General features: G+C 36.6%; 1 protein-coding gene across 2 annotated transcripts in view; it reads left to right on the top strand.

The window, feature by feature from the left end:
* The window catches only part of GABRA2 (gamma-aminobutyric acid type A receptor subunit alpha2), a 124,333-nt gene that overhangs the window by 72,818 nt on the left and 23,963 nt on the right, over positions 1-27,552 (top strand). For both annotated transcript variants that reach the window (XM_047719213.1, XM_047719212.1), the window contains exons 6-8: positions 925-1,007; positions 5,891-6,034; positions 7,083-7,235. In XM_047719213.1, the coding sequence (XP_047575169.1) occupies positions 925-1,007; positions 5,891-6,034; positions 7,083-7,235 (380 nt within the window). The remainder of the gene's footprint in view (positions 1-924; positions 1,008-5,890; positions 6,035-7,082; positions 7,236-27,552) is intronic.

The following is a 27,552-nucleotide window of genomic DNA, read 5'->3' as shown; positions in this document are numbered from 1 at the left end:
TTTAAACAAAATGTTGGCAGAGAACATACAGTTTTGGAAAATATTTCTTGGTGTTCTACTTAAATAATCTCCTAGAAGTATGCATAATAATTAAATTGTTGGCCACATTTGTTTTGCTCATCATAAGAGTCTTCTCTCAGTTCAGTTTAATACCATTTCTATCCATTTTACCTGTGTGTGAAATGGAATAATTGATGACTGTCTTTATAACAAGTTTGTTATGATTACTCTTTTTTTTTTGCTGTGATTACTCTTTAATGTGATCATGTAGATATAGAAAAACAATATTTATTTAACAGTACATTGCTTCTGTCCATAATTTAGCCCATAGTCTAGTTTCAACAAGGTATTTCTAAGAAGCATATCTATATATTATCTGTATCTACTTCTATATTTAAATCCATGTACCTGTATATAGTATGTGATTCTCATTCACAGTTGACATATTTTGGAGGGAACTCCTATGAGCTAGTATTGAATTCTTGTATCAGTTTTGTTCTATGGTTGCTGATGACATGAGGGAGGAAAGCAGCATTCTTTTCATGATAGAGAATTTTTTTTTCTTTTTTTTTCCCCAGGATTTTAAATGTCATAGTGAATGTTAATGTGAAAATAGCCCTTCAAAAATGTGTATATAACTTCTTTACTTCTTAATAAAAACAAAAAAACAAAAAAACTTCTTTAGTTCTTAACAAACTACAGAGTTCCAAATGTTTGTAAATAAATATTGTTATTTGAGCTCAGTTTTTATATATGCTCATGTCTTTTGAAGGATCACCTAAATAAACATTTAAATGTGAATTAGCCTAATTCAATGCTATAAGGAAAGTCCTACCTCATCCTTGATGCTGTTGAGAACAGGGAGGAGTGATTAATCATGAGTTGTCAATTTATTTCAACAAAGAGTGAAATTTTTGCTTTTAGGCTTACAGTTCAAGCTGAATGTCCAATGCACTTGGAGGACTTTCCCATGGACGCTCATTCATGTCCTCTGAAATTTGGCAGCTGTAAGTATGGGGATGAAGGTACATGTTTTGGGCCTGTAGAATCCAGGGTGGCCAGCATCATTGCTTACCGGTATGGTTTCTTCTAATATTATGGAATGCTTAATATTTGCCCAGAAAAATATAGGAGTAAAAGACTTGCTGATTTCCCTCTAGGAACTAATTGTCCATCCCTATGGCACTCTCAAATATCATTATATTTTTTTTCTCTCTTTTTTTTTTTTTTAAGATTTTATTTATTTATTTGACAGGGAGAAAGATCACAAGTAGGCAGAGCAGCAGGCAGAGAGAGGGGAAGGCAGGCTCCCTGCTGAGCAGAGAGCCTGACATGGGGCTCCATCCCAGGACCCTGAGACCATGACCCACGCCAAAGGCAGAGGCTTTACCCACTGAGCCACCCAGGTGCCCCATCAAATATCATTATATTTTAATCATGAGGTTTAAATTATCACTTTACTGCCACTAAAGAACATCATGTGTTTTTATACATGGAAGGTAGTCCAGGAGCTGCTTGTGAAGGTCAAGACCATGTCATTTACCTTCTTTTCCAATTGCTAGCTCCTTAAAAATGCAAATTTTTTTTTTTTTTTTTTTGTAACTAGGAATGAACTGTAAAGGGTAGATGATATTGTTTGTTAAGCCTTTTGCAAATGGCAGGCACAGAAGCTGGCTCTGTGCAATTATCTTCCTACTTTCCAAATAATTGAAGGATTTTTTTTTTTTTAATTTCCTAAAATAAATTTTAAGGAAATGAGTAACTGGATTTGTTATATCTTCTGCTTACATAAGATATTTCAGAAAAGGCTCTGTGCATGTGGCCATTCTCTAGGTCACTGAGGTTGTATCTTGTATGTCAAGTAGAAGCATTCACTCTCCCGGAATAATTGAAAAGAAGGGAGGTCAAATCATCTCCCCAGGCCCACATTTAGGGCAGGTTCACAATAAATTCACGGACACAGCTGGAACAGTTTCTCTGGTGTTAGCATGTCCCATCACCTGACCTTTTCAGAAACCTTGCTCTTTCTATTATCCCCATCTTTATCCATTCGAGGCACCTTTTGACTTTTCATTCAGTTGAACAGAAATGCAGTTCCCTCACCTGGTTAAAAATATGCGTGATTGAATAGGTGCCTTCACTCCACAGATGTATTAAGTAAAAGAAAAGAGAATGATGGCTAAGATGAATGCAAACTCTTCTAACTATTTGGATGACCATAGTTTTGTGGAATGAGAAGTTCAGTCTTGTTCTGTTTATTCTTACAAAAGGTGTCAGCTCTCAATTTTCTTTGAGAATCTCTTCTTTGTTTAACTACAAAGCCTTCTCTTATTGTCATGGAAACTATCACTTCAATACTGGCATTTTTCCCAAAATTATTTAAGATAGTCAATCACGTTACACGACGTAAACATGATGGAGAAAAACTACAGCAGATGCAGCAGAGAGAAACTCATTTGCATCACATAAATGGCATTAAAGAGAAAATTGAAAAGCCTTGATAACCAACGAAAGGATTTATTCAAAATGCAGTAATGGTATAAGAAGGAAAAGAATTTTTCACTGGACAAGTTAGTGCCATTAAGGCAACAAATATAAATAACGTGATGTCTTAATTCTGAATATGAAATAAATATGCCTGAAAATATTTTAAATAAAATCTAAAAATCCCTTGTAGTGTATCTATAGAATAGTGAAATGTTGTATGTGTGAGTTTCTGTATCTGGAATTGATACAGAAAACAAACAAAGTTTATTGTTAGGCATTCTCTAAGTAATTGCTTTTTATTTTTCTTCGTTTATTTTCTGACACATTGAATAAACAATTTGATTTGTATATTCTTTTATTTATCCTTGCCAATAGTAAGTGGTTGATATTTAAGTGTTAAAAAGATGGACTTTAAGGGCCCCCTGGGTGGCGCAGTGGGCTAAGCATTAGACTTGATTTCAGCTCAGGTCATGATCTCAGGGTCTTGAGATCCGGATTCAAGGCTCCTCAGAGAACATGGCGCCTGCTTGAGATTGATTCTCCCTCTCTCCCTTCCTCCCACCCCCAGTTCTCTCTCTTTGTCTCTCACAAATAAATAAATAAATAAATAAATATTAATAAAATTAAAAAGTATGAGCATTAGCATGTTGTAATATATTAACAAGCCAACACAAGCTTTAAACTGCCTTAAAATGTTGACACAACAGATTTTGTCAGAAACTGCCGTGGCTTTGCCTTCTAGTTTTTTATTCCTCTCTTGCTTAAAAGCCCCCTAAAGTGATAGAATTTCTGGAAATTTATCATTGTTCTTAAAGATGCATCTTTTGTATAAGTTTATAATTTTGAATTCATTTTTGTTTTGCTTTATTTCTGTTGCCTCACGTCTTTATGTATTTTCTTGCTGCTTAACGTGATTTAAAATTTCCTAAATGGGAGTCTGGATGTGTTCTGTGCATTGATCCAAAAGAAATTATGTCATCTTTTGGGATGAAAGTTAATAATTAAAAATGATTCGGGAATTTTTTTTTTTTTCTGGTTACCAAATACTAAGAATCAGTCAGGGTGCATTTGATGTTTAATGCAGATTATGACTGAAAAATGGGTTATTTAAGAGAATTAAATGAAATTATTCAATGAAAATCTAATTTAGAGATGGAATTTATAGGGAAATTTGTAAGCCAAACTATCTTTCTCTCCTTTATACTTTACTGAAAAATAGTGCAGTGGCCTCCTGGTTTATATGTGTGTTGGCGGACTGGGAAAGCTTGTAAGCTGCATGACTTTCTGCTCTATTTTCTCTTACTAGACTCAAAATCTAAAAAAAATCTTCCTATCTAACTAATTAAATGCTATAATTCCTTTTTAAAAGACATGGGCAGGATCACTCACCTTCTTTAGCATATTCTTGGGCTGCTCAGCAGATTCCATCTTCCGTAAAAGTAAATAACGTAATTAAAATATAAAGAGTTTATTGATTAATCTAGCAAAAACAAACAGAACTTTTTGTGGGTGACCGGCCCTGTGCCAGGTGCAAGTGCTGTAGTTATGAACAAGATAGAGTCCTTGCCCCTCGGTGTCTCACTAGTTTCTTAAAAATGTCGCTGCATTTGTAGGGTTTCATTTTCTCTTATTTATGTTTAAAAATAAACATCAAAATTCAAGAGTGGAATCATTATACTTAAAAAAGTTCATAATTTATTGATATTCACAACTACTAATGCTTATTCATTGAAAAAAAAGCCACTTGATATTGTGCAAATGGGTTGCTAGTTACACACATTACTGATGTCCCTTATTTAATCATAGCAGCAGAATCACCAATGATTAACTAATCAAAATTAATAAAATTTAGATCCTAGAGTAACTAGAATTCATTCATATGCAAACTATAGGACTATATTTGATATATATATATACATATATATGCACATTTATAAAGATACACACACATCTACATATTTTTAGAGTCCTATTTCAAAAATTGTTTCACAGAATGTAATTATGGATATAGGTGAATATGTGTACAATGAAAACAGTATTTCACTGATAGGAGCATTTAGTAGTAACATGCAGAAACCAGACAACATTGTAGTATGTCATTAAGACCACACAACAAATAAGACACAAACTCATGAACATTCCCTTTATTGTGACTGACGCTTAAGTGTGAGTTGGTCTGTGATCTGTCAACATCAGACCAAGGTAAGTAGCAGGGCCACCCCAGAACAACGCTATCAAACTAGAAGACTTCTATATGGCCTGTAAATGAGCTTCCCAGAGTCCCAGAGATCTAGTGGGCAGAGATATTGCTGGAAACAGCTAGTCCTTAAACTGAGAATGTAACTGTGATACTGAGTTTTGCTCAAGAACCAGGAGTAGCTAATACTTCTAAACATTCCCATGAGCAAAAGTACAAAGAAGTTCTTCAAAAAGTCAATACTATAGCAAGAATTGGCTGTTAATTCCACTGTGGAGAGACTTCCCACATGGAGAGATCAGCTGCTCCCCTCCCGGACATACAGGCTTAAAGGAAATGCCAGGGCCAGAGAGCAGCTAAGACAATTCTAGTGCTAGAATTATCTAACTTCCACTAAGTTCTGTATCTTTGGCCAGATAAATCAGAAGGTTATATTTGGTCTGTATGTGTTTTATCTCTGGCCAATCCATAACGGAGGTGCTATGAAAGTATAGTCCGGTGAGGTCTGTGTGCATTAATTTCAAAATGAATATGTTTTAAGGAGTATTTGATGAAACTATAGCATTCTGATTTATTTTTACATGTTCTGCAACAATTAGTTCTCATTCTTTTAATGGAATGCATTGTATCATGATAGCTAAGTCATTTAATTCTTAACTAGGTGAAAGTTTTGAAGAAAAACCTATAAAACAAACTACGAAAATAGTACTTAAAATAAAGAGATTGCATTTCATCAGTATTCTCATATGATAAGTTACTTTTATGCCCAGAGAGTAATATCAATTTGAATTATAAATGTTATTTCATGAGTGATTGCTATTTCCAAATAAAACATTTAAGTGGGCTTTCGGCATTTATAACCTGTGTACTACAATGTCTTTATCTATTACTTTGGAACTATGGTGGATGTTTTAACCATCTCAGGGCCCAGTGATTTTTGCAGGCTCTGAAGAGGAATTTGCTGTTCACTTCTCAAAGTGGTTGTAATGAAAATAATCTTTGGTCATGATTTTCTCTCTTGATCTACTTCATACTCTTCATGTTAAAAATTGTAAATTTTAAAGATATATTTACTATACAAAATAGGATCTGTAAAATCAGTTTTTATAATAAATAGTGATTATATCCAATATATAACCCTTGACATTGTACTTTATTGATGGTTTATACTAAAGTGCTTAGATATTTTTTTCTGATTTCCTACAGATGCCTACACAACCTCAGAGGTCACTTATATTTGGACTTATAATGCATCTGATTCAGTACAAGTTGCTCCTGATGGCTCCAGGTTAAATCAGTATGATCTGCTGGGCCAATCAATTGGAAAAGAAACAATTAAGTCCAGTACAGGTTAGTAAAATGACTCTTAAACTAGTTTCTAAGAAAATCGATGGGTTGAAGTCACTAAAATACGTTAGTTTGCTTAGAAAGTTTTGTTCTTGGGGTCCAGGAACTAGCAGCATATATTGTAGAAGCTTTTAGATATTTACTGTCTCTGACCTGACCCCTTACTCAATTAAGATCTGTATTATAAGAAGATCCAAGGAGATTCTAAGGAGGTTTACATAAAGTTTGAGAAATACTCAGTTAAAATATACTGTCAATTCAAAAAGAGTGTTACTTTGCAGACAAGCCAATTTTATCATCAAACAGTGTCACAGTTTTCCTAGTTTTCTAATTCTTTTCCTCCTATTTGGAATAGTTTGTGACTATTCAACTCTTGAATTTTGGATCATTACTACTGATGGGTGTGGGAAAGCTGATGCCCTTCCTAAGGATCACACTCCTCTAAGAAAGCTGCCATGTTGAACTAATGATTTTATCTCTGGCAGATCTAACCGTGGGGAAGCAGAAAGGAAAGGCTCTCAGGATTGGATAGAAATGACAACAGTAGATTAGAGTCGATGTACACAATTGAGAGATTCAGAATAGTGACAGGGTCAAAAATGGAAAATTTGGGCCAAAAGCCTGGGGTTAGTCTTAGAGATGTGGCCAGAGACTGACACTTTAAAAAGCCAGGGAATTAGAACAATCAAAGCGGAGGCTTGAAGTTGGTACCAGTGGGAATGAGAGATCTGAGCATGTAAGATAATTCACGGTCAGAGAGCATTTGCGAATCCTGTATCTTTTTGGTCAGTAGGCATGACCTGGAGAGAAAAACAAATGTCACGCCTTGGACATGTAGTGCAAGTTTCTTGGTAATATTAAAATTCTCTTAAATATTCTTGCTGTGCTAAAGAGGCATTTAAAGGTTTATACTTCTCACGTCGTATATGTGATAAATTCTTTTTTTTTTTCTTTAAATCAGGGATTGTTCTTTCTCAAATCCGTTCCATTTCCAAAATGTTCAAACTATTGACTATTACAGTTCCTTAAGCTTCTTAAATTTTTCTTCTAGGTGAATATACCGTAATGACAGCTCATTTCCACTTGAAAAGAAAAATTGGGTATTTTGTGATTCAGACATATCTGCCTTGCATCATGACTGTCATTCTCTCTCAAGTGTCATTCTGGCTTAACAGAGAATCTGTGCCTGCGAGAACTGTGTTCGGTGAGTGAACAGCTACACACTCTTGTGGAGCACATTGTATTTTGTAGCGCACTTTCAAACGCTTCCTCTCTCTTGAGACTCACACCAATAAATCTGTGGTGTGGGGGGCAGGGCATGTTGGCTCCACCTCAAACGCTTCCTCTCTCTTGAGACTCACACCAATAAATCTGTGGTGTGGGGGGCAGGGCATGTTGGCTCCACCTCAAACGCTTCCTCTCTCTTGAGACTCACACCAATAAATCTGTGGTGTGGGGGGCAGGGCATGTTGGCTCCACCTCATAGACGAGGAAGCTGAGGCTGACAGAGGCAAAATACAGAGTCTGTGCCACACTATTAATAAAAGGTATAAACACTACTCAGATCTTTTGGAAACACATTTGAGTCTTCTTTCTGTTTTGCTTCTCTTTTCATTTTGCTTTCCATCATTTGTTTTCATGCTAGTTTAAGGGGAAGGTTCTTAGAGGCTTTGACTTGGCGTATAACAGTACCATATTTCTAGGCTTTCCATTTTTATTTTTGCTCTGATTTGTTTTTAGATGGACAAAGAGGATCTTTGTGTTTCGGGTTAGAGAGAGAAAGGGAAGAATAAAAAGAGAAAGAGACTCCTCATTCACTACCACTAGTGTGTTTAATAACAAAGTTAATTCTCTTGATTTAAACCATGCAAGGTGTGGGAGTTGACTTCTCCTTCTGTCCCTCTCCTCTGCTCCTGCTCCTGCTCTCTCTCCTGCTTTCACTGGTGCGTGCTCTCTCTCTCAAATAAATAAATAAAATCTAGGGGCGTCTGGGTGGCTCAGTGGGTTAAGCCTCTGCCTTCAGCTCAGGTCATGATCTCAGGGTCGTGGGGTTGAGCCCCACATCGGGCTCTCTGCTGGACGGGGAATCTGCTTCCCTCTCTCTCTCTGCCTGCCTCTCTGCCTACTTGTGATCTCTCTATAAAAAAAAAATAATAATAAAAATAAATAAATAAAATCTTAAAAGAAAAAAAAAACATGTAGGGGAATGACTGCTTTTTGGATGAAGGAAGTAGGCTGAGCACATTTTGTGCAAAGCAGATTGTCTTTTTGTGTTCGGTACCTTCATTCATTTAGGAAAGTTTTATGGAAAATCCAGTCTGTTGGATATTGTACCAAGCCCTAGAGCTCAAATACATGTAAAATACAGTCCCTACATCCAGCTAGTTCAGTATAGTGAAGAGCAACAGGATAGGCAGAAAAGATAATGGCAACACAGATTAATGGGTTATAAAAGAGGTACATACAAGTTGCAAGATAACAAGAGAGCTGATTAAGTAGCTTAGTCAACATTTGAGCTAAGTCTCTTTCTTTTTAGTTAAGTTTTTGTTTAATTTTAATTCCAATATATTCAACATGCAGCGTTATATTAGTTTCAGGTGTACAATATAGTGACTTAACAATTCCATACATTATTACTCAGTGCTCAGCATAAGTGTGCTCTTAATCCCCTTCACCTATTTCACCCATTCCCCCACCCAACTCCCCTCTAACATGCTGTATTTTCAATGAGTACCCTCTGTTAAAGTTATTGGGCTAAGGCTTGAAGGATGAGTGGGAGTTTCTCAGACAGATGAGATGAGGCAAAAATCCTAGCCTAGAAGGATCAATTGTGCATAACATCAAGGGATGAAAGCACGTAGTGTGTTCAGTGACAGTGAGCTGTTTCAGTGTCAGTGTAGACACAACAGATAGAATTATAGTTTGAGACCTAAGGAGAACAGCCTTGTATGCCGGGCTAATACCATGTACCTTTATCTTATGGGCTATTGCAACCCATTTTAGTATTCTGAAAGCATAAATATGTAAAACTTTTAGAACAATGCCTACCATTTAATATGTGCTATATAACATTAGCTATTCTCATTATCAATGCACAAAAATCAGTTTGATTTTCAACACCAGCAATGAATAACTCAATAGCAAATTAAGAAAATGATTCTATTTACAATGGCATCCAAAAGAATAAAATACCTAGGATAAATCTAACCAAGTATGCATAAGACTTGTCCATGGAACACTACTAGACTTTGCTGAGAGAAATTAAAGATTACCTAATTAAATACCTAATTAAAAACCTAATTAAATGGGAAAGACATCCCATGTTCATGGATTAGAAAACAGTACTCTTAAAATGAGAACAATCCCTGAAGTGATCTATAGATTCAATTCGATATGTTAAAAAAAAACTCTTATTTTGCAGAAATGGAAAAAGCCAATCCTCAAATTCATATAGAATTACAAGAGGCTCCAAACAGCCAAAACAATGTTGATGAAGAAAAACAAAAGTTGGTTACTTCACACTTCCCAGTTTCAAAACTTAGTACAAAGAAAGTTACATTAATCAAACAGTGTAGTAGTGTCATAAGGATAGATGTAAAGATCCATAGGATAAAATCAGGATAGAAACAAACTCAAGGGATGTCTGGGTGGCTCAGTCAGTTAAACATCTGCCTTTAGCTCAGGTCATGATCCCAGGGTCTTGGGATTGAGTCCCACATTGGGCTCTCTGCTCAGCTGGGGGTCTGCTTCTCCCTCTGCCTGCTGCTCCCCCTGCTTGTGCTCGCTATCTCCCTCTGTCTCACAAATTACAAAAAAAGAAAAAGAGAAAGAAACACAATCAAGTATTCATGGTGAATTGATTTTCAATGAGTGCATTAAGAATATTCTGTGGGATTTTCAGCAAGGATACCAGAAGCTCGATGACCCTCACATGCAAAGGGATGAAGTTGGACACCTACTTCACTTCAGATACAGCACTGGACACAAATGGATACAATATAAAATCTAAAACTTGAAAGTTGTGAGAAGAAAACATATGAGAAATCTTTACCATCTTAGATCTAGCAATGGATTCTTAGATTTGACACCAAAAGCATGAGTAACAATGAAAAAATAAATTTGATTTCATTAAAATTGAAAACTTTTGTGCCTCAAGGAACATTATCAAAAGTGTGAAGACAAATTATATATAGGAGAAAATATTTACAAATCATATATTTGATAAGGATTTAATATCTTGACTAAATAAAGAATTCTTAAAATTCAAAAACAAAAAGAAACAAGACAAAAGCTAGATTTTAAAAATGGGCAAAGAACTTGAATAGACTTTTTTTTTTTATGAAGAAAGTATACAAATGGCAAACAAGCACATAAAATGATATGAAACAATATTGGACATTAAAGAAACACGAATACCACAATAAAATACTTCTCACACACAATGGGATGGCGATAATAATAATAATAATAATAATTAAACAAAAGACAAGAAATAACCTTGGTGAGGATGCAGAGAAATAGAAACCCTTATATATTGCTAGTGGGAATGTAAAATGATGCAACCTCTGTGGACAGCAGTATGGCCATTCCTTGAAATGTTAAACATAGAATTTCCATACAACCTGCCAATTCCACCTTAAGGTATATATCCAAGATTAGCGAAAACATATGTTCACAAGGAAACTGGTGCACAAATGTTTGTAACAGCGTTATTCCTTATAGTAGAAACGAACTAGATTTCCTCCAGTGGATGAGTGGATAATTAATATGTGCTTTATACATTCAATAGGATATTATTCACCCATAAAAGTGATTAAGTACTAATAGCATGCCACAATGTGGATGAACTTCAGAAACACTGTGTTAAGTGAAAGTGGTGGACACAAAAGGTCATAAATTGTATGGTTCCTTTCATAAGAATTATTCAGAACAGGTACATCATAGAGACAGACAACAGTTTAGTGGTTGCTAGTAGATGGAGGCAGGGAAATGAGGAGTTGTTACTTAGTAAGAATAGGATGTTCTTCTAGGATGAGGAAAAATTTTGAAACTAGAGAGAGATGGTGGTTGGCAGAACTTCATGAATGCATAAATGCCACTGGATTGTACACTTTAAAATGGTTAATTGTATATTTATGAATTTCACCTCTGTGAAATAATTCTAAAAAGTCATGAGTTGGAAAAAAAAAAAAAAAGCAAGGAATGAGCGCATCAAAGCTTTCCCAGGATTTAAACTCAGAAGTATCTTTTCAGATATCTATTCGAAAATTGCAAATTTTTAAACCAAAAACAGCACCAAAAAAATGATGTGGCCAGAAATAAGAGGAATTTTCCATTCAGATGGTTTAAAGAATAAAATTGCATGATTTTCAGAGCACAAATAATACAGAAGAAAAGTTTTAAGTTAAGAAGAAATTACATAATTGATGTTATACATTTACATATAAATTTAGATCATTCTGGAATATTGACTCAACAAGTCGGATAAAATAAAATAATGAAGTATTTGTTTAACAAAGGTGGTGAGGAAAATTTAAACTATTGAGGCAAATAAAGATAGATATTTCATAGCATAGGTTATATAGATGCATATGTTAAAAGAGGCCAATAGTAAATATTGGCCTCTCCTCAAATACAGAGGAGAGATAAATAAATTAATTAATATTTAACTTTGAATGAATAGAATGTGTTGTTAGTGTCAGGGCTGCTAAATTGAACAATAACAAATACAAAAATATTTAAGGATTGGTTATAAAAGTAACATAAAAATTAAAAATCCAGGCTATATTTGAATGTATAAATTTCATATGAATTATTTACAATACAGGTGTAGGGACCCAAGTCAGATTTTCATATTGATTGAAACCAGTAGGTAAGAGCATTTTTAGTATTATACTCCACACGTTTTTCACCATAAAGTTTGTAATAAATACAATTCCGTTTGAGTGTATGTGTGTGTATGTGTGTGCAAGTAAAAGATTAACAAAAATCTTATGTCTTGCCTGGAGTGGTCCTTGAAAGCTGCCTGGCCATCGTACTCCACACCCTCATGCCCTCTTTCACTGTTTCCTGTCTGTTTTTTATTTGAACATTATCTGACTGATAACACAGCAGTTACCTAAGCCAAATTTCTACCCTCTTCAAATTTCTCTCTCTGAATTCATAGTCAGGTTTACAATCTAGTGAGCGATCATTAAATCATCTGCCCTCCTCATGCTTGTAAGGCTTTCTGCGATGGATAACCCACCCAGGTAAAAAACGACTACAGTTAAGAAATTAATATGCTCCAAGAGACAGGTGTCAAATGTTTCAACCTTTGAGATCTGGTTTCACACTGTGAACAGAATAAGAAAGCAGAGCAAACAAGACGGTAGGCATGGGAGTTGAAATTCTAATCCACATCCCTTATATCAGAAGACTTTGTTCCATTATATAGGGTTTTACTGTTCAGTTTTTTGTATTTTGTGTTTATTTTGTGGCTGGGGAACCAGCTTGATTTTTTTTTTTTCCCCAAAGATCTTTTTTCAAAGGGATTGCCTGTGTATCTTATGATAGAAGCCTCCTTTGACTTTCTCTGGGTATTCATGCCCCATTCAAAATACTTACTGAGCATCTATTTATCAACACTGTTGTAGAGAGCTGTCTGGGTAAGTCATTGAATAAAACTGAACAGCTTTGTCTTCCTGATGAGGTAACTGCCCTCTGTTATTAGTAGTGTAAGAAAGCACTTGGGAAACTTACTCTTATACTTTGGGTTTTTGTGCTTTCAAAGTTCCTGTAAGCAGATGGGGTGCCTTTTCAATATACCAGCTTCATTTTGTGTTTGTATAAACATATACATTCCCTCATTTTGTAAAATTGTGGCCCTGGTTCTTTTAGCTGATTAACACCCTACAGCACTTCATATAAATGAGAAATAATCATAAGGAATTTGATGATTATTATCTCCATATTTGCATCCAAATCATTTTTCAAATTTATGGATAAGTTTATGAATATATGACTAAGTTTATATATGAACATGTGAATGTATGAATAAGCTTATATATAAGAAGTATGTGTTGATATTTTTGTTTAATATATTCAGCATGGAATAGAGAATTTTAGCTGTTAAAAATGAAAATCAGAGGTATCTAGGTGGTTCAGTCAGTTAAGCATCTGCCTTTGGTCATGATCTTGGGGTCCTGGGATGGAGCCCTGCATCAGGCTCCCTGCCAGTGGGGAGCCCACTTCTCCCTCTCCCTCTGTCCCCCCCACCTGCTGTGTTCTCTTCCACTCTCTCTCAAATGAATAAAGAAAATCCTTTAAAAAAAATAAAATCAGGGCTCCTGGGTGGCTCAGTGGGTTAAGCGGCTGCCTTCGGCTCAGGTCGGGATCCTGGGGTCCTGGGATCAGGCCCTGCATCGGGCTCTCTGCTCTGTGGGGAGCCTGCTTCTCTCTCTACCTCTGCCTACCTCTCTGCCTTCTTGTGTGTTCTCTTTCTCTCTCTCTCTGTCAAATAAATAAATAAAATCTTATAAATAAATAAAATAAAATAATAAATAGCTGTTAGGGTTTAGGTTTGTCGGTAAAGGAGTACAGGGAGTTCATATGTTTTTTTATTTCATGCATCATTCATGGCATATTAAAGGGCCTTAGCTATTTATCTTACATGAATTTTGGAATAAGTAAAACTCCAAAAGGGATATGTTTGGATTGCTCATTTTTCTTCTTAGTTCTATATATTTCCACTATTCAGTTTGACTGTTTATATCAGGGAACCCCAAATAGAGTGGCTTGAATACATGAAGGTTTGTTCTATGTAAATTAAATCTACAAGTAGGTGGTCCAAGACTAGTGTGGCAACACTGTGGGTATCAGGAACTCAGTCTCTTTCTGCCTTTCTCCTTTTATATCCTTAGCATGGAGTTTTGCTTCATAGGCCAAAAAGGCTGTTGGTGCTCCAGCGATCACATTCATATCCAGGAAATAGAAAGGACTAAGCAAAAAGGACAAAAGACGTCTTTCATCTCTCTGTTTGCCATTAATAAGCTTTTCCACAGGTCCCTCCCAATAATATCTATTTATATATCATTAGCCCAACATGGTCTCTTAACTGAGACTCTGAGAAATTGCCATCTGGAATAAATTCAGTATTCTAATATTACAGACTGACTAGATATTGGATTGGTAGTTCTGCTACCATAAGAAAAAAACAGTTGTTTGCTATAAAGTCCATAAAATCTAAAGCACACATTTTAGAACCACAGTATCTTGGTTCAAAATCTGGCTCTGCCATTAATAAATTGGGTCACTTTTGGCACTTTTTTTTTAACCTCTTTGTACCTCTATAAAATTATTATTATATCTCCCTCATGAGGTAATTTATGGAATAAACACACACACACACACACACACACGGAACACTTAGAGTAATTATGGCACATAGTTAAGTACTATGTAATTATTTGCTATTATATTACTGCTTATCACCTACTACTTAATTCTTTCCTTCTTGTCAAGATATACATTAAGGCCGGTCAGATCTTGTTTTAGTTTGAGTAGCAGTAATCACTTCCCAAGGTGGCATATTTCAAGAATCTTGAACTCTATAAACCCCTGAGTAAGACAGATCTGGGCAGGAATCCAGCTTCTTTGACATATTAGTGTTTGGTTTGTTTGAAGGGAATTTCAGAATCTTTCATATTCCTTTCTTGAAGTGTAATACACCAGTGTATGTTCAGTTTAGTCAAGGCTCCTTTAATTATAGTGAAAGGAACCCCAAGTTCGTTTGTGCCTACTTGTTAACTTCATTCTCAATTAACCGTGACCTTGTATAGGTGGAAACAAGAAACACATCTTAGATGTGCATCCCATCTCAAAGCCCCATAATTGAGTCTTATTGGTTAGACAGGTTCACATTCTCATCCCTGATGCACTTTTTATGGCTACGCACACAATTATTAGCAAGGCCACTCCTTGGGTATTGTCAGATCCACTGCACAAATGGCGAAGGAGTAGTTCCGAAAGGAAAGAAGAATTGCAGGCTTCTGTCAGAAGTAATTCCTCACACATTCTCACTCTGCTCTTTGTATCTCATTTATATCTCACTTAGCTCTATGATGATGATCTTGATTTCTACTTCATTGAGAAAACCGAAGCAACTAGAGAGAATCTCCCTAGAATCCCATAGCCTCATCTATCCAAGCGTCTACATGCACAGACGCTGCTTGACTACATCTCTCTATGATGCTGACCCTTCCACCTGTGCACTAGGAGATATCCCATCTCAGCTGCTTTAAGGACATCATTCCAGCAATCCTCTCCATTCTCTCTAACGTCAGCAATGTCTGCGATCCGTAATCATCCTAACAGAAGTACAGAGTTATGGTGTTATTTATCCAATCCTCAAATCAGATTCCCACGACTCTACTAAACCACTTGCTTCCAGCTTATTTGGTTGCTCTCCTTTTTAGTAGTTTTACTTGGAAGAGTTATGTTTATTTACTGTCCTCAATTTTTCTTCTCCTCTGAGCTCTCAAACCCACTCAAATCAAGCTTTTGTCTCCAAAATGACACCTGTCGAGGTCCTCATCATTGCTAATCCTGTGGCCGATTCTCAGATCAGTTTACTTGATCTAATAGTAGCCTTTGACAGGGTAGTTTCCTCCCACTAAATGAGAGGACATTTCTTGGGAAGAATTTCTTTATTTGGTTTCCAAGGTAGTAACATACTCTTGATGTATCCCTTCCTAGTCTCCTTTGCAGGTCCATACTCTTTCTCAGACCACTTAAATATCAGAGGGCTCTAGGCTCAATATTCAGCCACTCCTTTCTCTGTATTTTCTACTTTGGTGACCCCATCATGGCATAGTATAATTTTCATTATACTATGAAACCAATATATAAATTTGGTAATAAACCAAATTTATAGCTTCTGTCCAGACCCCTTCCCTTTAGACATCTCCATCCAGTGGTCTTCCTTACATCTGGATTTCCGATATACAGCTCAAACTCATTATGCACACAATTGAACTTTCAGTTCTCCTCTCCTCAAAACTTATGACCTTGCTTATACCCTGGCTGAAACACCATCATTTCTCTCCTTGATCACTGAATGTCTTATTCTGTGTGGGATGCCATAATATAATACCACATACTTGGAGGCTTAAACAACAGAAATTTATTTTCTCACAGTTCTAAAGGCTAAAGATCTATGATCAAGGCCCAGCAGTGTTGGTTTCTGGTGAGAACTTTCTTCCTGGCTTATCAATGGCTACATTCTCGTTATGTCCTCACTTGGCCTTCTTTGGTGTGTGCACATGGGGTTGAGGGAGGGGAGAGAAAAAGAGGGAGAAAACCCTCTGTTGTGTCTTATTATGAGAACACTAATCCTACTCAATCCTACTGAATCAGGACCCCATCCTTACAACCTCAGTTAATTTTAATTACTTCCTTAGAGACTCCATCTCCAAATATAGCCACACTAAACAGTAAGGCTTCAATATATGAATTTTGGAGGGATGTAAACATTCAATCCATAATGATGTACTAGATTTTTTACTGTTTCTTGCTGCCACTCTTGTGGGACTTTGTTTTCAACGTGGTAGTCATTGGGATACTTTCAAAATGGAAGACAGATCATGTCGTACCTGTTCTCTAAACCCATTGGCTCACCAGTATCCTCAGAGTAAAAATGAAAGGTCCTTCAGAGGTCAGTAAGTTCTAATGCAGTGTGAACTCCCTCCACTTCCAACCTCTAGTTCTGCTACCCTTCCTGTCTCTTACCCTTCCTGTAACATCCACACTGGCCTCTTCCTTATGGACATGGCAGTCATTCACTTATGAGCTTTGTCCCTTCTCTCTGCCTGGACCTCTTTTTTTCTCCAGATACCTGTGTGGCTCACTCCTTCCATTTCCTTAGAGAATTTCTAAACTCTCATTTTTTTGAAGAAGAAGAAGACTAACAGTCTAACTTAAAATTGTTAACTGCTTCCCAATCCTGTTTCTGTTCTCCAGCCTACTCTAATTTTGTCTTCATTGCACATACTATCTTTGAATATGTTATAGAAAAATATTTTTACATAATTTGTCTCCCCCTCTGGAATTTAAATTTCAGAAGTACAGTTATTTTAGCCTCTCTTTAAAGTGATAGAAAATAAGTAAGTTAAACTGAGACAATAAGTAATTGCAAAATATTTTAAATAGATAAATGATAAATAAATAGGTAGATAAGCACATACGTTTGTGTGTTCAAAAGAGGTAAATTTCATATAAACTAGAAGGTAGTTCCTTAATTGCTTAAATTTGGAAGTTAGAGGACTATTTGCAAAAGAAGGTTGAATGACTATTGGGAAAAAAAAATAAATAAATGAAAATTATCCATTGCAATTGGTTAGCCAACTGTGTTTAGAAGGAACACAGTACAGAGGGCTGCAATCATTCTGATATTAATTATAAGATTGGGGTTTCCCAAAACTACCCTCAGGTTAATAATTCACTGGAACTTAGAGAATATACTGAAAGGCATTACACTCACAGTTGTGGTTTATTACGGGGAATAGATATAGACTAAAATCAACCAGGGGAAGAAGCACATAGACTGTGGGCCAAGTTCAGAGGCAGCTCTTCCATTGTCCTGTTCACACAGAGCAATGGACAACATTACATTCCTGGCATAGATGTGTGAGGATACACACAGAGCATTGCTCACCAGGAAGGGTTACCAGCACCTTGGTGTCCAGTGTCTTTGTTGGTGCTCTGTCACAGGGGGCCTGATTGACTGGTCTTGTGGCTGATCTCATTTTCCAGCTGCTTAGGAGGATAAGTTGATGTGGCCTGCTTAAAAAAATAACAACAAACACAAACAAACAAAAGCAAAACATTCTAAATCCAACTGTTACTAGCTAGCTAGCCCACAGTCCCCAGGCAAACTAAGTCACTCCTCTCAGGTATATATCCTTCCAAGGCCTAGAGATTACCTCCCAGAAGCTGAGGGCTCCTCTCTCAGGGTAAGGGTAATTTTTTTTTAATTAAATGTACAATATACATTATGAAATCAAATTTTAGATAACTAATTATTAAATTATCATTTTGAGTTATCAGTACATCTGCTAACTTTGTGCCTTTATCAATATTGTCTCTCATTTTCTCCCTCCCTTCCCACATTTTTACCTTCCCTTTATTCTGTTTCCTTTATCATTGTCTAACTTTCTCAACATTTAGTCCTACTGTGCCTCATTCCTTTCCCCTCGCCAGCCTGTTCGGCAAGTCATTTAGAATTAGAAACATCTTGTTTACAACGGAATTGGTGGTGAAAACAAGCTTCTTTATTTAGTTCTAGAAAGCTATACACAGAATGGGTTCTGTGCACCTGGTATATGAAACACAGCTACATACTGAAGGGGTCATAAAATCAGTACATAAGACAAACATTCCACTAAAACTTTGAGAGACCAGTCATCTCTCTGGCAGAAAATTCCCTAATAATAAGTGGGCTGCTGATTAATAAAGAGAATCATGATCTGAAGTAGACTAGATCTGAATATAGACTTTTTTTTTTCCTCTTAATAATAAAGCAATTAACACTACTGAGTGCTTACTACGTGTTTGGAAAACACTGCTTCAGGAGCAAAGAGAGCTTCTGTCAGGTCCTGTCTCCACTTCTAGATTAATCAAGTGTGTAGCCTTTCTAAACAGGATTTTCTCCACTGTATGTAATGCATGTAAATGTAATGCATGTAAAACGTGTGCCAGCTACCACATCAAGGTGCTAAGGGGACCCATGAAACAGCATGTGCACAAGGCTAGTGAAGTCTTGAGTAAACATAGACTTTCACTGTATACTTTGTATATTCTACAAATAGCAGGTCTGAGAACCAAAGATACTGTAAGATATTCTCTCAATCCAAGTGGTGTATGTGTGTGTTTCTCTCTTGAATTTAAATTCCTTTAGCCAGAGTTTATGATCTCCAGTTCAACCAAGTTTCAACTACTTCCCATATCTGTATACAAAACAATTTCTTTTATTACTTTGTCTGAGCCAGCTGCTGAATTCTGTCGGGTTACATAGGATAAAAAAGGATAGATTTTGCATATAGAATATCTCTTTTATTGTCTTCATATGTGTATATATAATGGTGGACACACATTTATATGTATAAAAGCTGATAGTTTTCATTGTCTGAAAAATCAGAAAATTTGGTAAAACAGGGACTCGTATTCCTGTGGGACAACACACAAGTGGAACTGAGTAGTGGCAGCCACTTTGGACAGTCAGTCTCTAGTCTACCACAGCCCCTGCCCCTCCCTGTTGCCCACCTTACCTGTGTATTTTCCCCACCTAGTCCCTGTGGACACTGGAATTTGCAGCCTATGATCAAGGCATGAAGATATAAGAAGGAGCATTCCACAAGGACTGGACAAAACATCAAAAGCAAAGCAAGAGAAACTTGAACTCAGAGAAACAGAGAGTAGGATCCTGGCTGCCAGGGGCTGGCAGGTGAGGGGAATTGGAAGAAGCTGGTGAAAGGGCATAAACTTTCAGTTATAAGATGAATAAGGAATGAAGAGCTAATGTGTGTCACGGCAACTGTGGTTGGTACTACTGTATTGTATTGGAAATCTGCTGAGTGACTAGAATTCAAGTGTTTTCACCCCAAAAGGGGGAAAAAGGTAAATATGTGAGGTGATGAGTGTATTAATTAATTCTCTGGCAGGAATTCTCTCACCATGTATATCAATTTGTCATATGGTATACTTTAGATATGTTACAAGTTTATTTGTCAATTTATACCTCAGTAAAGCTGAAAAAAAAAAAAAAAAAACAACAACCCTAAAATAAATAAATAAATAAATAAGAGACAGGAAATCAGAAAGTCTCTCGGGCCAGCCTTGGAAGGAGACATAGATGGTTTTAACCGGAAAGTAGCGAGAAGGTGACATCGGGAGTAGAACACCTGGGTGGTAACACGACATGAAACCAAGGAACAGAAAGCGGGTGCGGGGCACATACAGTCTCCGCAATTCGTATTCCAGATCCCTGCCTTCCCTGAGGCTTGGGCTGCAGAGTGCTAACAGGAGGCACACCTGGCATCCCAGAATTGACTTTGGCACAAGGCAGCACATGCAAGCTGCCAGCCCACCGGCCGACCTCCTTCCTGCTGTCAGAGACACATCCCAGTCAGCCACTGCCAATTAGGAAAGTGACTGAGGCAAAATACATTAATAAACCATGGCAAGGAAAATTAGAAAGACTTGCTAGTTCTACTCTAGAGGCAGATTTAGAAGTTGTTTCGGGAATATAGGTGGCCTGGTTAAGCTTGATTGATGAAAATGAATTATTAGTGAGGGTAGGGAAAAAGAATTAAAAGTATATGCTAGCGTTTTTTTTTTTTTTTTTAATTTTTAGACTTTGTCCAGGATGTGCAAGTATCACTTCAGTACAGTTATAAGCATTCAAGTCACGAGGACAGGTTATCCAGTCCTATTTTCCGCACTGAAATCTCATAATAATGAGGAAAAAAAATTATATACTAGCATTTACTGAGCACCGTCGGTTGGTCATATGCTTTCGGGCACTTCAAATTTACTCATTTTTTAATTCTGAAAATAAAACAAAACAAAACTCCAGTTAGGAAAGTTAATTATGCCCTCTTTTCAGACAAGAACATTGGAACCCAAAGGTATAAGCAACTATTTCATTATCAGACAGCAGGTCAGTAACAAAGAAAGAATTTGACCTTGCACCCATCCAATGGGTGTTCTACTGCACTGTTGTGTTGTCAGACAACTTCCCTCTTCTTTTCCCATCTTCTTTTAGAGCCTGAAGTCAGAACTATGCTGGATGATTGCTTCTCACAAGGGTAATTTCTGTTTGAGAGTCAGGCTTACTAAACATAGATCAGAACTTGAGGTGAACCTTCAGATTTGAATTTGCTAGTTCACTGTTAGAATCAGCAGCTGCTTATTGAGGTATTCCTTGAGCTTATTGAGGCAAGATTCCTTGCCCCATTCTTTGCCCTGAAGTTGATGAAATCCGATTATGGTACAGCAACTAATACATTAAATGACTTTTCAAACTTCAGTCCTTCCAGGTGTCATATTCTGAATTTTTAAGCAAAATTAATCTGGTTAATCCAGGTCTTTAAAAAGTAGAGCTTCTTAAAATAGCATTACCTTAATCATTAGAAACTCTTGTTTAATCTTAAGTGAAGAATTTGATTATTTCTTTTGACTGAAGTCTATAAAACTATTTCTCTTCAATTTACTTTGTCTTAGAACTCACCTATGAAAGTTTGATAGCCTGATAGCATGTATGAGAGAGAATCCATGTGTTTCAAGAAGAGGGTTTCATTTTTTGTTGTTTTGTTTTAATTTTCTTGTAAATATAATTTTTTCTTCCCTTAAGCTTTGAAATAACAAAATGGAAAATAATGGCTTTTCTACTCTGATTATTTTACTTTTCATACAGGTTTGGGTCATTAAATATTTAGTTTCACTATAGCAAAATTTTGAGTGCATATTTATCCTTAGGTTTTAAACTCTCAAAAAAATTAAAGCTATTATTTATTTTCAAATATCCTAAACTTTTAAAGAAATGATTTCCATTTTTTGTGATATGATTCCATATTTTTTTGTGATTCCACTTTTTTTGTGATAAAATATTTTTATTAATGCATTATTCATCACAATAACGTACTATCTCCCCTGTTAAATCACCTCAGGGAGCTATAAGAAATCACCAAGACTATTAACATTTGAACAGCCACCCTGCACTTTATGGCAATACAATTACAAGACCGAAATAGTAAAAGGATTTGATAACAATGGAGAGTTTATACAGGATAGTGTTTTATGTAGTCTTCTTTTATTGTCTTATTGTCATCATACTGAATATATTATTTTCTTTTAAATTCATGAAATCAGAATATTACTGTTTTAGTTCAAGCTGCTTCAACAAAGTACATAGACTGGGTGGCTTATAGACAATAGAAATTTATTTCACACGTTTTTGGAGGCTGGAAGTCTGAGATCAGAAGGCCAGCATGGTGGGGTTTTGGTGAGAGCCCTCTTCTCAGTTGTGGATGGCCAGCCTCTCATTGTGTGAGAGAGTTAGCTTTTTGGCCTCTTATTTATTTATTTATTTGACAGACAGAGATCACAAGTAGGCAGAGAGGCAGGCGGAGACAGAGAGGGGGGATGCAGGCTCCGCGCTGAGCGGAAAGCCTGATCTGGGGCTTGATCCCAGGAGCCTGGGATCATGACCTGAGCAGAAGGCAGAGGCTTTAACCCACTGAGCCGCCCAAGTGCCCTTGGCCTCTTCTTATAAGGGCACTAATCCCATTCAAAAGGACTCCACCTTTATGACCAAATCATCTCCTAAAGGCTCTACCTTCATCACACTGGGGGCCAGATTTCAACATAAGAATTTGAGGGGAACACCGACATGCAGTTCGTAATAACTACCGTGACATTTAGCAGTGACACCAGACTGGAATTTCTTGGTAATGGAGTAGAATTACAGGGATCCTAGAGGGATACTCCTGGCAGATTGTTTTTAGTTATTTTTAGATCCAGCCTTACATTAATCCAGAACTTCCATCTCACTCCTGACATTATCTGAGTTTGGATGTGAACCATGATAGACTTCTTGGAAGTCACTTCGCAAATATAATAGATGATGATTGATGGATAGTTCTTACAAGAGATTGGTCTTAAGTCATAATGACATTACTGCATTGATTTGATAGCAAGTCTATCAAAGGAGCTCAAACATATCCTTTTAGAAATCTAGAAGCAGGATAGTTCAGTCATGAAGATGATGAGTTTAACAAGACCAGAAATATGAGGATCCACAATGAAAAGACTCGGGATTTCTTGGAACAGTGGAAGGATGGAGGGGAATCCAGTTCCTAAAGCTTTCCTTTTTCTTCTCCCGTAAGCCGCATTGGGCTATTTCTCAAGGTAGGAAATGAATAACTAAAATAGCCCGAGGCTTTCTAGGCATCCATTTAAGCAGTGTAATCCGTGTGTCTTTTGATTTTACTTAAACCACCACTAGATGGGACTCTTGCATCCTTGGTTTGGATTCTTAGCTTCTCTATCCACACTTTGGGGGCCTAATAAACTCAGCAATAACAGGGAAACTATGGTTGTTATTGGACAGATTCTAAATGGGACATTTGCATATATCATTTAACATTTTAGCATATAAAATATATATTATAATTCCCATTTTAGAGATAAAGTCACTGAGGCTGGGAGAAAGAGATAGAGGGAAAGGAGAATGTAGTATTTGTTGAGCAATTCTATGTGCTGGGCATGTATACTTGTACTGTCCTCCCAACATCTATAAAAACTATCATTTCCATTTGGCAGATGAGGGAGGTACCAAAGCTTAGCAAAGTCACCTAACTGTTGAGGCAGAAGCAGAATCCAAACCTTTGCCTGACTGTAGTGCACATTTTTCTGTGTATAGCCACTTCTCAAGGAATCTAAATACTTTAATGCATGATATAACTTTAATGTTTATTAAGATCATAAAGGCTTCAGCAGTGGAATGCAAGGGTTGGATTCATGATACTGAAAAGTACATGATGTGGACATACAACTGACTGTTTATAGATCAGGCAGTATAGTCTAGTAGTATGGGCTTTTGAGACAGACTGCTAGGTTTGTATCCCACTTCTCCTACTTGATAACAGTATGATCTTCAGCAAGGTGCTCAACTCACTTGACCTCAGTTTTCTCAACTGCAAATGAGGATGACAATAATAACTATAGTAGGCACTTCTCAGTGACACTTTTTATTATCCAATCTACAGTAATATAAGAATGTAAGACTTATGTGCTTAAGATTTATGCTATCTTTATATCACATTTATATTATAATTTTCTGATTAAACCTCTGTTTTATTTTAAAGCTTACTAGATTCTGAACTTGTATAGTCTTTCCTATAGAACTATAAATATGGTCCACCATTGTTACTGTTCAATTTTTAAAATTAGTTTTTTCAATCAGTGAATCAACAGATAATGAGTATGCACTATTGCCAGAATCTGAGTTCGGCGGCAGTATTTTATTTATTTTTAATTTTTTAAAAATATTTTATTTATTTATTTGACACAGAGAGAGAAAGAGTGAGCGAGCGTACAAGCAGGGGGAGAGGCGGAGGGAGAGGAGCAAGCAGACTCCCTACCGAATAGGGAGCCTAATGCAGGGCTCAATCCCAGAACCCCAGGATCACAACCTGAACCAAAGCAGACATTTAACTGACTGAGCCACCCAGGTGCCCCTCAGCAGCAGCATTTGAAAGGACACAATGAGCCACATGCCCACAAGCCACTCAGAGTGTGGAGGAGTGGCACTAGTGTGTAAATAAGTAGGTGAAGTAAAAGGTTATGGATGCCAAGAGAGAAATGTATTAAAATAAGGAAAGAGCAAAAAGAAGAAACAATTACATCTGAGGAAGGAGCCTTCAGAGAAGCCCACAGGGAAGAAGAATCAAGTCAAGTCTTGCAAATTAGCATTATGGAAAAGGACATATTCTAAGCAGAAGGTACATAATTATCAAAAGCAACATGAAGCATATGGAGAACAACCAATTATTAACCAGTATATCTTAAGTGTGGGATTCATTTATTTATAACGATGTTAGATGGAAACCAGTTCATGTACTGCTTTACATCCCATGCTAAAGCCATGGAAGCTGCTTGAAAGGTATTTTAGCAAAGGAGTAAAATTGACATACTTGAGCTTAGGTTAGAGGATTATGAGGAATATTGGATAAATAGATTTGGATGGTATAAACGATACAGGGTGATTGTTAAGAGATTATTGGCATCATCTGGGTGAGAAATAATAAAGGAATAAAAATAGGACAATAAATATTGGTGAAGGAGAGAGTTAATAGATTTGAGAGATATTAAGGAAGGAGAATATGCAGGGCACAGTGAATCTGAAGAGGTGAGAAATGTAGTCATTGCAGAACACGCCTAGATTTCTAATTGAGTGGCTAAATAAATGTAATGTTATTCCCTAAGTAATAGAGAATTATAGAAGACACAATAGGTTTTGGTTCAGTTGTGAATGTTTAAAATTTGAGGTTTCTGCAGGACTCATCTCTGTCAGATTACAAAAAAAGTCTTCTCTGGTCTCCCTGTCCTTAGTCTTACCTTCTCCATTCCATTCTACACAGTGTAACAAAAGTGATTTTTCTAAACTCAATTTAGTATATAACCCTCTCCTGCATGAAATCTTTCTGTGAGTCTACATTGTACTCACTTCTAAAACTGTTACAGGATTGTAAGGTCTTTGTGAGACTTCCCAAGCCTAACCCACTGCGAGCCCACCTTTTGCTATATTGATTGATATACATGAGACCTAGAAACATGTTTTTTCTTCATTAGCATATTCCTCAGACTCCTCAAATCTCCTTTTATGCATTATTTCTTCCAGGAAGCCTTCTTTTACTCCAAAATCTTGATAGGTATCCTTAGGGAGTCTTAGAGCACCCCATACCTTCTCCATCACTTGTTATACTGTCTGTAAAACACCCTACCAATTATCTCCATTGTTTAGTAGGCTCTATTCTCCTAGAGCATTTAATTTATGTTTTTTTTTTTATACACACATCTAACAAAGTGACAGGTATGTAGTAGACTGAATACATTTTTAATAAAAAAATGAATTGATATAGAAGGTTCAGTAAATTTTTACTGAGTCCATGTGGAGATATTCAAGAGATGGTCAGATATTTGGACTGGGAGCTTATGAGATATATCCTTGATGATCTTCTGGGTATGGGAGAAGGTTAGGAGATGAGAAGAAATGCTACTGCCAAGAGAGAGCAGTAACTAGGACGAGTAGAAGAGCAATACATTGCTTTGTGGAATAGGAGCAAATCAATGATCAGTGGCAAAGACAGCCTACGAAAAGAATACCGGAAGAGTGGTTAAAAGATGGAATGTCATGGAAAACCAGTAGCTGTGAAATCTCTACCTAGACGGGTATCTGAAAGTGGGGCTGGGGACTGCCTGGAAGCTGCCTTTGCACAGGAAGCACATTGGCATGTCTAGCAAGAGGCCAGTGTCTGCCGATTTGGTTTAGTTTTATTTATCATGTAGTTTGGCATGTTAGAGAGTCAATAAATACAAAACGTTCCTTTCTTCCTTTCCTAAATTTTCATGGGAAAATTTCTGGGTAGTCACAAGCCTACATCTGTCAGAGATGATTGTCTTTTAGTGAGTCACGGAAGACTAGAAATTTTGATTCTAGTAGGGCACACCAAATCAAGACTACCGTTCTTTTCCTCTCTTACTGCTAGATGTAGTCGGATGACTAGTTTTCAAAGACCTAGGAATAGAAATTAGATGTGTAATTTTCCCTTTGTGGGCTTCAGCTCAGAAGCATGCCCCTGAAGTGAAAGGGTGTGGCTCTCCTTTTCCTGTCTGTTTGCTGGAATGTAGGTCAGACATTGGCAAGCCCTCTCAAATCTCCAGAATATGGGCAATACCTTATAAATGGCAGAGAAGTAAGAAAGAGGAAGCCTAGGTCTTTGGTACCAGGCCATCATGCCCTTGTATGCCTTATACCAAAATTGTCAAATGAAAGTTGGAGGCTTTCTTTGTATTTTATCTGCTTTCTTACCTGCTCACTCCAGAGAATAGTTTTTCCCTGGTGCTTCGCTTAATACCTTTTCCAAGATTCAACTGTAACATTATCTATATGTAATATGATATATATTTACATATATATTTTATTTATACACACTAATTATATTCTATATACTATATATGCACTTCTACATACAATGTTTTGAATAGGGTTATTGAGCGCATAAAATGTTTACATAAAAACACTTGCAATGGTCATACTTTGCTCTAATCTTAACTACTACAAGGCATCCATTTCCCTAGTCATTGAATTCCAGAAAAAAAAAATAGCTGGCATCAGGCTATATTTATGTATTTATGTATTTAGCTCCAAACACACTCAAATATACCCAGTCATTTCTCCATCTATATCCACACAAATAGTTCTATTTGTTTCTTAAACCACATTCATTCATTCAGTTTGAAAATATGTGCCAGGCACTGTGCTAGAGCTTTCAGATACAAAGCGAACAAGAATGATCCTTAATCTCACAGAGGTTGTGGTCTGTTTGAGGAGGTGGGAAGGTAAACAATTGCAAAGATTACAGTATGTAATATTCTAGGAATATGCAGGGTGCTCTCTGAAAACACGGAAGGGGCACTCAACCTAGATTTGGAATATTAACTGATCCTTATAGCTTGAGGCTCCCAATTCCCCAGAGTTCCTGAATATTCCTATACATTTTCATGTATGTACTTCACATTCATAATGATGGCAAATAAATTTTTGTCTATATCCATGAAAGTTTTTAACCTATTACTAATTTAACAATTAGTGTATATATATATATATATGTTAAATTAGGGTTAGTACCATTACTGTGTGAACTTGCTTCTTACTTTCAATCTTAAAATATAATTTTGATTATGCCTATGGTGAAAGTATT

The sequence above is a fragment of the Lutra lutra genome, chromosome 2 (assembly GCF_902655055.1).
Source record: "Lutra lutra chromosome 2, mLutLut1.2, whole genome shotgun sequence".
Classification (NCBI taxonomy): Eukaryota; Metazoa; Chordata; class Mammalia; order Carnivora; family Mustelidae; genus Lutra; species Lutra lutra.
The sequence above is the reverse complement of the archived record's forward strand: the minus strand, read 5'-3'. Positions and strand labels throughout refer to the sequence as shown.